Below are 12,530 nucleotides of genomic sequence, written 5' to 3' on the forward strand. Positions count from 1 at the left end.
AGAACGCAGTCCCTGTCCCAGATAACAGCGTACCTGACCAGAGCTGGAAGCCAAGTTCTGCCTGTCCCATCCAGCGCCGCAGAGGGACCGCCCAGCAGCTAGCTGGCCCAGCGGAGGCCACTCCTCCTCCCCCAGCAGCTGTGCGCACACCTGGGAATAAAGGCCCAAGCGAGACAGCCACCTGCCCTGGGAGGGGCTAGACCAACCCAGGGAAGACCCAGTGCAGAACGGGGACAAACCAGGATCCCGGATGACATTCCACCCACCTCCCTTTATGACAAGAGCAACACATCCTGTTTCAGTCACTGTGTGTGGGACCATCCACGTTTCTGATAAAACAGAAACAAAGGACCAAAAGCTGGCCCTGTCCCAGCATTGCAGATGAGCTCTGTCAGTCCTCACCACTCGGCAAACACGGACTGAGCACCAAGGCCCAGCCGTTTTTAGGGCCTTGGGACACACCAGTGACCAAAATGCACATGTCCTTCCAGCTCACAGGGCTGCCGTTCCAGCCAGAGGCTCCTCTCTCCGGCTCTGCCAGACCACAGATGTGTCCCCAACACCGCCCCTCACCCGTCTCTCCTCATCTCCCCCTCCGCAATGTGCAGACCTCCCGGGGCTGCTGTGCAAGGGAAGAGCACGGCACTGGGCCTTACACACTCAGCAGCGTGCCTGCCGCCTGCAAGGGCTCCGTGTATGCGAGTGATCACAGGCAGGGAACAAACATCCAAAAATAAGGAAGTAAACCATTCAGTGCGTCAGACAGTAACCAGGGAGCTCGAGAGCGCGGGAGGCACGGGCCGGCCTCCCTGACAAAGTGCCAGTGTGGTGGCTCCACGCAGAGAGGGGTGACCGCTGTGTCCTGGGAGCACAGAGGCAGGGCTGGGAGCTGTGCAGAAGCCCAGTGCCAAGATGCGCCCCAGCCCCAAAAACAGCACAGGGAAAATCCAGGGTGAGCAGAGCATGTGAGGAGAGGGACTCAGACCGCTAACCAGGTCGGGTGCGGTCTGCTGTGTGGACCGCTGGAGGAAGCTGCCCTTCGCTCTGCGCGCTGGACAGGAGATGGGGACCAACAGGGTCCCCCGCCCCCGACTGCTGTGTCTCTCTGTCTCTCCTCCGTGCTCCATACGGAGAAGCTTCAGAGATTGGGGTGAGAATGTACTCTTTGTAATCTCGTCTTGTCCCTTAATGTGAGAGGAACACCTGTTTCATATGAAATACGTAACTTCCATCTGTTCAGTGGATGTGCACTTTTTTTTGTGAAGTGGCTATAACACAGTGAATTTATCTAATTTCTTATTGTTCCTATTTTCCAATATTTTAGTATAACATAAAACCGGAATGAACATCACTTCAGTAATTGCGCATAAATTCAAGACTATTTTCGTAGGGTACGTTCACAGAAGTGAAACTGCTGGGACGAGTTATACGCAAAAGTAGTTTTATTTTATATGAGTGGTAGGACTCTCAATAAAACATCATTAGAGAAACAAGCAAATAGATGAATTGAGGACAACAAAATGCCATTTGGTTGTTTTAATGAGCTACGTAGACCCTCTTTCGCAACAAAAATAAAATTTTAATCTAACTAGAGTGAAAATCTATCACATTTTATTGTAGACCCATGAATGTCATATCCTAAAATGGCCATATTAAGTTCAAAAAAACAACATTCAACTGTTAAAAGAAAATTGCTAAGCTGCCAATAGATTCACACCGCTTTTAAGAGTCAGAAAAGAGATGCTCAGAAATTTGTTCAGAAACTGTCAAATCACAAAGAATGTCAGAAAAATGGACATTTTTAAAAAGCCAAAAGTTTCATATTCTAGCAAAATTAAAAATGTACCCAAGCCCACTGATGCACGTGTCACAGCCCCCATCCCCAACATCCTCCCACACAACTGAGAAGCCACGCACGGAAGCTGGTCAACGAAGAGCCTCTCCCGCAGGACACCAGGGAGGGTGTCACTCAAGCATCTCCTGAGTTACATGACTTCAAACACTCCGACAGAATGGGGGGCTGGCCAGATCCAGCCCTCCACTGCTCCTCCTCCACACCGTGGACAGAGCTGGGCAGCGGGCACATGGAGGCATTAGCAGCCCAAATAATGGTCTTCCAGGGAACGTTCCCCAAGAAGGCACAGAGAAGCACAGGGATGACTTGCTTCCAGCACTGAAGGCCTGGGGAACCTGCCAACGGGGACATCACGGTGGAACACGGTCTGAAAGGACAAAGCAAGGAAAGCACGGAAGAGACGCAGTGGTTGCGTGTGGGCAGAAGCGTGGCGTCATTCCGCTCGTGGCCAAGTCAGGAAACAGGGAACAAAGCAGGGACAGGATCGGAGAGCAGAGCCTAGAACACCACAGAAGGAGCTGTGGGGACAAGGGAAGGGAACCAGACGTGAGGTCAGGGCTGCCAGGCTGAGCGTCTGCTCACTGCTCTCGTTCACACGCTGCAACAGACAGCGAGACAGACGGGGTCCAAGGATGCCCGAGGCCAGCACCTCCCCCAAATCCGTTGTTCTGAGACGGGGAGAGAAGGTAAGGGTCACCGCATGCACTGTGAGGGTTAGCACGCCAGTTGGCGCACTGTGAGGGTTAGCACACCGGTCGGCGCGCTGTGAGGGTTAGCACGCCAGTCGGCGCGCTGTGAGGGTTATCGAGCCGACCTTATGGGGTCAGGAAAGTGACTGTCATGGCTTCAGATCTCTTACTCCAAGCCTGAGTACTGCTCCCCAAAGCGTGGGTGGGAGACAGAGCCTAGACATGGCCTTGGGTTTGGAGAGCGTACCCATGAGGACACCATTCACCCAGGGTCACATTCAGACCACACAGCCACTCCTCCTCAGCCAAGACAGGTTCATCACCAAAAAACAAGCATGCAAAGTCCACCCTGAGAAGGTGATCAAGTCAGGGCCAAGATTTTGGGGGCCTCACGGACTTGGTGAACAGAAAATTCAGTCAAGTTTGACGCCCAAAGAATTATGTTAACCCCCCTGGCTGTCATACTTGTTTGCTCTGATTGTCCACCATTTTTAGCCTTGTCCTTTGTGGTTAAGTTGTGTCAAAATATTGGAAAGAGGAGGCAAAATAGATAAAACGAGTAAAAGATGACCAGAAGTAATAAATTCTTAAGGTTTATGGGAGTTCAGAACATTGCTTCATTACGCACAATAAAGGATGGCTCAGCCCGGTTCCCAGTTTACTGTGGGATCTGAAACAGTCGGCACTTACTGGGTGTTTACTGGACACACCGTCCTGTTTTACACCCATCAATTCCTTTAAACCTTGTGACAAGCCTACAAAACTCAATTGCATCCGTCCTGCTCTTAGTGACAGGGACTGAAGTATATGGAGGTCAAACCATCGGAGGCCCCCGGGCTGCCCCGCAGGTGTGACTCCAGAGCCCACACTCTGGTCACCGCCTGTGCTGCCAACATGGGTTCTGCTGCTCAGGGCTCTGCAAAATCAGAAGGCCAGATTTTCATGTAGCACAAGAGGATCGTTTTATTTTGCCCGCTTACAATGTATACTCCAGGGGCCCTGTGGGAATCATTTCAATATTTTTACTTTTGTGCAGAGTACAGTACACCTCATTGTAAAGACAATGACCAATTATATTTACAAAGTTACTCTTTAAAATATTTGCTGCGATTTTATGGATAAGCTGACTAATAATGCTTATTCCTCTTTGGAATGATTCTTTTATTCCCTGTGGCTACACACAAAAAGGTATATCGAACAAAAATATCACCTCAAGATGGATAAAACTTAGACCATGATGAGAGCTTTAATGTGGACATTCGGGAGGAGCTAAAACCCCTATATTCCACCTGACTCTCAGGGACAGAAAAGCCAGCTCAAACTGGGGGAGATTTCTTGGTTTACAGAAGCGAAATTCGAGCAGTAACGATGCTTCGGCACAACAAGGTCTCAGGACCCAGTGGTCTCCAACCACAGCGGAGCGCTAATGATGGGCACAGGTGACCGTCGGAAGGACATCAGCAGTCTCCTGGAAGGGCGAATTCGTGCTGCACGGGATGTTCAACAGAAGCCTAACAAGCTGGTCTAGAGAGTTCACCTCCTCGGAGACCCCCCCCAGCAATGACAAGAGCTCATGAACCAGCATGACCTGCACCCAGCAAGAAGACCTCCTGCAACCACTCGGGGAGGCACGTTCTCCGAGGCGCACGGGGTGGGGGGGAGCTGTCGGAACAGCCGGGGGGCTGGGCAGGCACCCCCCCAGGGCACCAAGTCCGGCCAAGACGGGGCCCACGAGAGGCTCACTGCCAGCAGCTTCTTCAGAAGCAGACGGAGCCAGGGCGCAGGGTAAGGGCGGGCAGGAACAACGGGGATTGCACATGGTGTCCGGGCACCTTTGGCAAGAAGCCGCAGGCGGACAGCAACGGGATCTGTCCCGGACTGGAGGAGGCCGGAAAGGCAGGTGCTCCGCCCCAAAGGTGCAGGACGCCCTACAAGCCCACCCTTTGGACCAAAGCCCCCAGGCCCAGCTCCCTGCGCAGGAGTGTTTCCGTCATGAGGAAACACGGGGCCCCCTGCTGATTCCATGTGTTCATGGCACCAGCAAAACGAGACCTCTGAAAGGCTGCGCATCAGCCAGGACAGGGTCCCAGGGTGCAAAGGGCTTGTGCATAAGACTGTGGGGGATGAAGAAGGAGCTTTAACTGCCTGAGATGTTTTGCCTACTAACTTCCTGCACAGTAGCCTGTGATGCTTTCAGAACCGGCATCCTGGCAGTGCTCTGGAGGACTCCCATCTGTCCGACGGCATGAATCAGATCTATTTTTATTGTACCCAATGAATGACCGCGGCACATCCTTTCCAAGGGTCAATACCTGATGCATTTGCTTATTTTCCCTTTACGATCTATATTCAAAGAGTACGTCCTTCAACTCCTTGGGTAATTCACCTAAATCACCAGTAACCCAAGCCATACAAAAATAGTGGTAAAAGAATGAATGTTTATTTCTGCCTCGGGCAGAACCACTTTGGACAACTCTACTATAAACGTGAAGTCTCTTGGATGGAAAGGGCATTAACAGAGTGAAAAGTTGGCTTAGCTCACTTATCTGAGAAAACATCTCCATGGGGAGAAAACTCTCATTTGGGGCACTTCGGCACTTTGGATGATTTGAGGTGGTATTCCTGTCGCTCACAGAGCTCGCCCTGTAACCTACAATTATCCTGCATTTGGGACAGGACCAGTCACTAGAGTAAGTTACCCAAGGCTTACTGACTTCTTCACGGAGAACAGAGATTTCTGGGGAGAGTTTATGAAGGGGTTAATCCCACCTTTCGGGACCTCCTCGTCGAGGACAGGACATTGCATTGACCTAGAAAAGGGCAGCAAGCTTTAGGACAGGACTTTCTCCCTGTTTTCCTTCATTAGGTCCCCACTCTGCCCAGATGTGCCTGAGCAGACAATATGCCCCCAGTCTGCTGTCGTGTTGCCAGATGTGGGGCATCAAATATTCCAATTTGTTCTCTTGCAAGCAGTGAAAAAGTCTTATCATCTAAAAGGAAACGGTACACACGCGCCACAATGAGTGCTGGAGCCAAGTCTGTGAGTCACCCAGTGCCTGCACAAGGCAATTTGGCTACTGGAAAATCCTGATTAATGAGTTTTTTTGAACACCAGAGTGACAACCTGACCTGCCAAAAAATCACTTTTTCTCATCAGTTCGTCATGTTTTGGTTACCTAGGACCCACCCAGAGAATGCGAAGGAAGAAAAATGAGAATGGTGTTGTAACGCACATGAACCTCAGAAGTCAGTGTTGCTTCTTGCAAGTTGTGGGGGACAGGGCGGGGGAGAGGTCCCCTGGACGTGCTACACAGCCTCCCGAAGGCTGTGCTGAGAGCCTGGGGATGTTCCAGTCCCTAACAGAACTAAGTCACCACCAGGTCAGCCAGGTCCCACCACACGCAGTGCTCCCCAAGGACACACAGCCAGCAAGTGCCCAGGACCCCAGGGAGAGTCCTTGTCTGAAGTCTTGCCCTGAGCTCTCCTGCCTCCGAGAGAACAGACCAATCCGCTCCAAAACTACGCCAGCCCTGTCCGGTAGCATTACCACCACCGAGGGAGAACTGGCCACCCATTCTTCACTTGTAATCAATACAAAACCAGGGCGCTGAGAAGTCTCCAATTCCCAATTTCGAGACCCAGCCCTAATCGCCATTGGTTTGGCAGAAGAGAACAGAGCAGCTGGAATCACAGCAGCTGACAAGTGTGCAAGAGTCACAGGAAGAGAGGCTGCTAGAGTTTCCCACGCCAATCTCCAGCCCCTGGGCATGTCTCTCCTCTGTCCGCCTGCGCCCGCCTGCGCCCCCTCCCACGTCCACCTGCGCCCTCTCCACCTGCAGATCTCCCTTCTCCACCTGTGCCCTCTCCCCTCAAAGAACCTCAGCACTCTCCATCCGCAGACCTCTCCTGCTGCCTCTTGGGCCCTATCCCTTCGCCACCAGCGCCCTCTCCCCTTGGCACGTGGGCCCTCTCTCCGCTCTCCACCTGCAGACCCTCTTGACCTCTGAGACTCCGCCTCCTCACCTCCTCGCCTCCTCGCCCCCTCCCGACCTCTCCTAACTCTTTCCCTTAACCGGCACCCCCAGGTTCCCTGTCCAGCTGGCTCCAAGGCTCCGGGCGCAGTGCGCGCAAGGAGGGCGGCCAGGGGGGCTGGGGGCACCGTCCTCCGCCCGGCCTCACCTGCTGGCGCACGCAGAGCCCGTGCCTGCCGCCCCCACCCCTGGCAGCGCAGGCTGCAATAATTACATCCTCATTATTTCTCTGCGATCGTTAGCGAGCGAGCCGAGAACAGCAACAGCCGCTGCCGGGGGAGGCTTGGTTACAAAACCCTGCGCCGGGAGCTCCGCGCTTAGCAACCACCCCGAAAAAAGCCGGGTGCTCGCGCTCCCACTTGAAGAGCGGGCGGCGGCCACCCCCTCCCCGCGCTGCAGCCGCCGCGACCCCGCAGAAGTGGCCCCTCCACCACCCCTGGCCCGCTCCCTCGCAGGCGCAGCCCCCGTTCCCGGCCCTCACTGCACCTCCCCAATCCCGGTCGGCCCACCTGCGCCCCCGTCCCCTCGCGGCTGCCCGGCGGGAGCCGGACACCGCCCCCTCCTCGGTCTCCGTCAGCTCCCCCAGCTCGCCGGCCGAGCGCCGCCTGTCCCGCCTCCGCGGCGCCCGCACCGCACCCAGAGCCCCAGAGCCCAGGGTCCGGGGACCCCCGGCCACGACCAGCGCTGCGCTCAGCCCGAGCGAAGGACGAGGCCGCCCGCGCAGCGTGGGACCCTGTGCCCAGGCTGCCCAGGGGTCCCTGCCCGCGCCCCACGCGCAGCCTAACCCCGCGCCCTGGCCCCGCGACCCCCCGGGGTTCGCACCTTCTTCAGCGCAGACATCCTCGGGCGCTCGGAGTTCAGAAGGTGCAGGGCGACATGGCGCGTGGCCAGTCCGTCCGCCCGTCCGTCAGTCCGCGGGGCCGCTGCCGCCGCCGCGCGCTCCAACCGCGCTCGAGCCCGGCGCACGGTCGGAGCTCACCGCCGGCGCCTGCGCACTGGGCGCCCGGGGAGGCCCGGCGCACTGGGGGGCGGCCGGCGCGCGGCGGCATCTGGGGAGGGGCCAGGCCCGCGCCCGGGGGCGCCCAGGCCTGCGCGTCGCGCCCCCGGTCGCCCCGCCCCGCCCCGCCCGCCGGCGCTCAAGCCACGCCCCGGACGCCACCTGTTGCGCGGGGCGCCGCGGGGCGCGGGAGACCGCGGGGAGCGCCGGGCGCCTGCAGCTCGCCGGGCGGTCCCGCGGTTCCAGGCTGCCCGCGCGAGCCGGAGCCCGAGCGCGCCGAAGTTAGCGCGCGGATCCCACACGTGCCGCAGCTCCTGGGAAGCAGCCCGCGCTCCGGATCCGGAGGAGCGACACGCGCACCCTAAGTCCGCTCCGGAGCCAGATGCTCTCCAGCCAAAGGGCAAGGGTGCGTGCGCCCGGCGCTGGCGAGGGAGTGTCACCGCAAAGGTGTCCCGCTTCTGTCCATCCTGCTGCCCAGCCTCCTCCTCCTCCCAGGGCCGCACTTTCCCGTAGAGGACGGGCGTGGTGTGCGCAGGGAAGGGTGCACTATGGCGGCGGGGGAACGGCCGTCCTTTCCACAGCAAACCTGCGCGCAGAGGCAGCGAGCGCCATCCGTGGGGTCTGGCCGCCTCCGTGCGTTTGCTCTCAGCAACACAGAGGACGCCGGCCAAGGAATTGAGTCAGGTTGCGTGGACCACCCGAGCGATCTGGACAACCGAGCCCACCGGGCCAGACTGGGATGCACCATCGTCAGATCCGTGGGAACGCCCTTCCAGGACCCACTGCCCGGGGAGCAGAGTTACCCGCCAGAGTGACGCCTGCTCCACTGGCACCGGACGCCTGGTGCTCTCATTCCGCTGTCCCCTCGCGGTCCTGGGCCCGGGGCAGGGCGGGGAGCCCACCTGTAATTTCCTGCAACACCAGGCTCTTTCCCAAGTCTCCGCCTGGGTTCTGGGGAGTCCAAGCCGGATAAAAGCCCCCGGAAGCTGCTGGCAAAAGTGAGGTCGCAGGACAAAGGTTTGTTTACAGCGAAGTGAGAGGGATTAGAATAGGAATCTGGTGATCAAAAGTATTTGGAATGGACAAGACGGATTTTTTCAGAAATTATAAGCCCTTTATTGTTAAGATTTTATTTATTTAATTCAGGAGAGAGAGAGAGAGTGAGAGCAAGTGCACGGACAGGGGGACGGCAGAGGCAGAGGGAGAAGCCGACTCCACGCTGAGCAGAGAGGCGAATGAATGCGGGGTGGAACTCAGGACCCAGGATCATGACCTCAACCTAAGGCAGCTGCTTAACCCCCTGAGCCATCCGGGTGCCCTCAGTAATTCCAAGGTCTTTGGACAAAAGTCTCCCTGAGAGTTCTTCACAAAACTGACCACTCTCGCGCATCAACCGCATTTTATTTGACAACGAAGTTCTAAATGCTGAGGGGAGTGGGTACAAAGTGAAGCACAGAAACTGTCCACGATCGCACTCTCTGTGGGACTGTCTGCAGAACAGTCCGGGGTTAATGACATCAGGAGGACTCCGAGTTGTACCTTGTGTTCAGTAAAATCTGATGTGGGGTTCTGAGCAGGGAAGCAGGTGTCCAACAGGGACAATCATGACGTTTGTGGACCGTTTCATGTCTTCCTTCCCGATCTGTACACCTTTTATTTCCTTGTTACTAGAGCCAGGACTTGCGCGGCCACGTGGGAAAGACTGGTGGGAGGAACAGCATGACCTGCGGGTCGACATGATGGTAGCTGGCCGGGTTTTGTAGGTCCCCTTAATCAAGCTGAAGTCCCCTCTGTTCCTAGTCTGATGACAGTTTTTGTCATGACAGTGTTGGGTTTCGTCGAATGTCTCTTCCGCATCTACCGCTATGTGCCCGCAATTTTGCATTTTAGCTTGAAAGTGACGGATTAACTTCACTGATTCTGAATGGCACTGAGATTTCTAAAAGACATTTTGGCCACAATGAGGAGAAGACCGGGAGGGGTGGGACTGAGGAAGCGCGAACGGACGTGGGGAGCTCAGTTCAACGTGCCTGGAGGAGGGGCGTCTGGGGGGCTCAGTGGCGACAGGTCTGCCTTTGGCTCAGGTCATGACCCTGGGGTCCTGGGATGGAGCCCCACGTCGGGCTCCTGGGTGTTGGGGCTCCCTGCTTAGTGGGGAGTCTGCTCCCTCTCCCTGTCCTGCTCTTTCTGGGTCAAATAAATAAATAAAATCTTTTTTTAAAATCCTGGAGGAATTCTAGTGGGCGACGAGGAAGGCAGCAGGGAGAACTCTGGTTCTTCTGAGCAGCTACAAGGGGGCGGGGGGGTGGGGGGACAGGAGGCACAGGGATCGCTGGCCAGGCTCTGCACCTGGGCAGGTGGCCCTTCTGGGCAGACAGCGGGTGGCAGGTGCACACTGGTCAGCCTGCCCTGGACCTGGGGATGTGAGGTCCTGTGACTCAGGGGCAGGTACCCGGAGGTCAGGTAGGAGACATGCTCCAGATGACAAGGTAGAGGCTGACTTTGCCGTCAATTCTTTCAAGTTCGGGTCTGATCGAGAGTCAGGACTTCGGGCAGGAGGAAACTCTGAGGTTTCTGGGAAGATTTTGTTGTGAAGCCGCCAAGTCCAGAGTGGGCTTGGACGCTGGGGGGGGTGAGGCAGAAGGGAAGGACAGGGCCAAGACACAGCCTCATCGAGGACATTAGTCCAGCGAGTACTCCCTCCTCTTGCATTAACATGTTTTACGTAACTTCCTAGAATGGTTTCAGGTTCACGGCAGAACTGAGGGGAAGGTGCGGAGACGTCACATACGCCGCCTGCCTCCCCCCCACACTCGGCCGCCATGGTCCACGTCCCCACCGATCGTACCTCTGCTACAACACTGAGCCCACAGTGACCCGTCATCACCCGGAGTCCAGCATGAATCCCATCCGGGCTCACTCTGGTCGCAGGAGAGTCTGTCGGTGTGAACAAGTGAGTGGTTATCGGACTCACGGTCCCCTGGGCTCTAAGTCCCGGTCCACTGTCGAATGGGCGCCTGTAGGTCCCTCCGGGTCCTGCAGGTCCCTCAACCTTCTCGGGGCGGGTCCCGCATGCCACCCCCAGGGGTGATCCTCTCAGGGCTTTCCATCTCCTCCGTGTGACTCCATCCCCTGGTTTCCAGAACACCGTGGACACAGGCCACACTTCTCTTCTTCAGAGCCTACCTGAGTCAACTTGAAAACCTCCTTTGCTTTGTCGTCAAATACATCCGAAATCCGAGGCTGCTTCCTACCACCTGGGAAGCCACCGTCCTGACGCTGGCCGCCAAGGTCTCTCTAGGTGCCAGGGACTCACCTGGTCTCCCCGCTTCCTCGAGGGACTTCTCTAAGATGGAGGTCAGAGAGGCTCGCTCCTCTGCACCGGCAGGCTGGTGACCTTCCATGGCTTAACCTCCTTTGGGCCCCTGCCCCAACAGGGAGGCCTGTCTCCTGCCTGACGGCATCCGTGCTTCTGCCCTCCCCGGTCCCGTGGCAGACACCGTCCCCCGGGAGCCTCAGGGGACACGTGCCTCCCGCTGCTGAGTGCTTCCTGCCCGTTATCCCCAAGCCTTGCTCCGTTTGCTGCTAGACTGGCCCTCAGGATGTTCCTGCGGAAACTTCCTGACCACCCGCCTCCCCACGCTCCTGTCCCATGGCCTGCTGTGTGTCCCCTCATTCCCCCCTTCTCCCGTCATCTGAGTGTTCACGACCTGTCCGCAGCACCCTGAACAGTGCCTGACACGGACAGTCTCTGGGCTCTGGGAAAATGTATTTTCCAAGAAGTAAATTCGAGAAAGGAGCAGACAAGAAGTCAAGGTCCCAGAGAAGGTGCCGAGGGGTTGGATGGGGCGCACAGGGAAGAACCCCCACCGGGGGACGTGGACCCGCAGGGAAAGGGACCGGGAGGGCGGTGGTCTTCGCCATGGCCATGGGCAGCCTCTCTTCTTCCCCTTGGGCTTCACACCGAGTTCTGGGGTCCCTTAGGACACCCAGTGCAGGGTGGGCGCTAAGCAGTCCCCTGCACTGCTCCACCCCTGCAGCTCCAGGGCTCCTGATGTGGGGCCCCAGAACCCTAGGTGACACCATGGGCGGTCACCTAGCCACCTGCTGGGCTGTGCCCTCCTGCTGCGCCTCCTCTCGCTGCGCCCCCTGCTGCGGACACCCTGCGGCTGACCCGGTCTCTGACTCCCTTTCCCTTGAACCCCTCCCTCTGACCCCCTCTGTGTGGCTCCGCCCACTACCCCCTCCCTTGAACCCCTCCCTCTGACCCCCTCTGTATGGCTCCGCCTACTACCCCTCCCTTGAACCCCTCCCTCTGACCCCCTCTGTATGGCTCCGCCCACTACCCCCTCCCTTGAACCCCTCCCTCTGACTCCCTCTGTATGGCTCCGCCCACTACCCCCTCCCTTGAACCCCTCCCTCTGACCCCCTCTGTATGGCTCCGCCCACTACCCCTCCCTTGAACCCCTCCCTCTGACCCCCTCTGTATGGCTCCGCCCACTACCCCTCCCTTGAACCCTCCCTCTGACCCCTTCTGTATGGCTCCGCCCACTACCCCCTCCCTTGAACCCCCCCTCTGACCCCCCCCCGCGCTGACCCTCTGCTGACTCCTCCCTCACAGTGCTGTATTTCAATTATGTGTCACTAAAACTGGGGAAAAAGTAAATGCTTCCCTTTCTGCATTTGAATGTTGATGAGGAAATGGTAATGAGGAGATGGGGTTTACTAGGGCTCCCAGGGGACGAGTTCCTGCACCTCCGGACTTTCTCCTAAGGACCAAAACCGAGAACCGGGCTACCCCGGGTCAGTCACTTCGCTCTGAGCATGCTCCAGGCACCCCCGGCCCCACCGCCCGAGGCCACGCCCACAGCCCCGTACACGCCAATCCGCATCCGCAGCGCGGCTGATTGGCATCCAGCGGGAAAGAAGCCGCGTCCCGGCTGGGCGCGGCCGCCGTT

General features: G+C 57.5%; 1 protein-coding gene across 3 annotated transcripts in view; it reads right to left on the minus strand.

Annotated features, from left to right (window-relative positions):
• DLGAP2 (DLG associated protein 2) overlaps positions 1-7,581 on the minus strand; it is a 776,206-nt gene extending 768,625 nt beyond the window's left edge. For all 3 annotated transcript variants that reach the window (XM_082715291.1, XM_082715286.1, XM_082715287.1), the window contains exon 1: positions 7,398-7,581. In XM_082715291.1, the coding sequence (XP_082571417.1) occupies positions 7,398-7,415 (18 nt within the window). In that variant the 5' untranslated portion in view covers positions 7,416-7,581. The remainder of the gene's footprint in view (positions 1-7,397) is intronic.
• Between the last annotated feature and the right edge of the window lie 4,949 nt (positions 7,582-12,530).

This window comes from Mustela nivalis (assembly GCF_964662115.1).
Source record: "Mustela nivalis genome assembly, chromosome: 20".
Taxonomy (NCBI): domain Eukaryota; kingdom Metazoa; phylum Chordata; class Mammalia; order Carnivora; family Mustelidae; genus Mustela; species Mustela nivalis.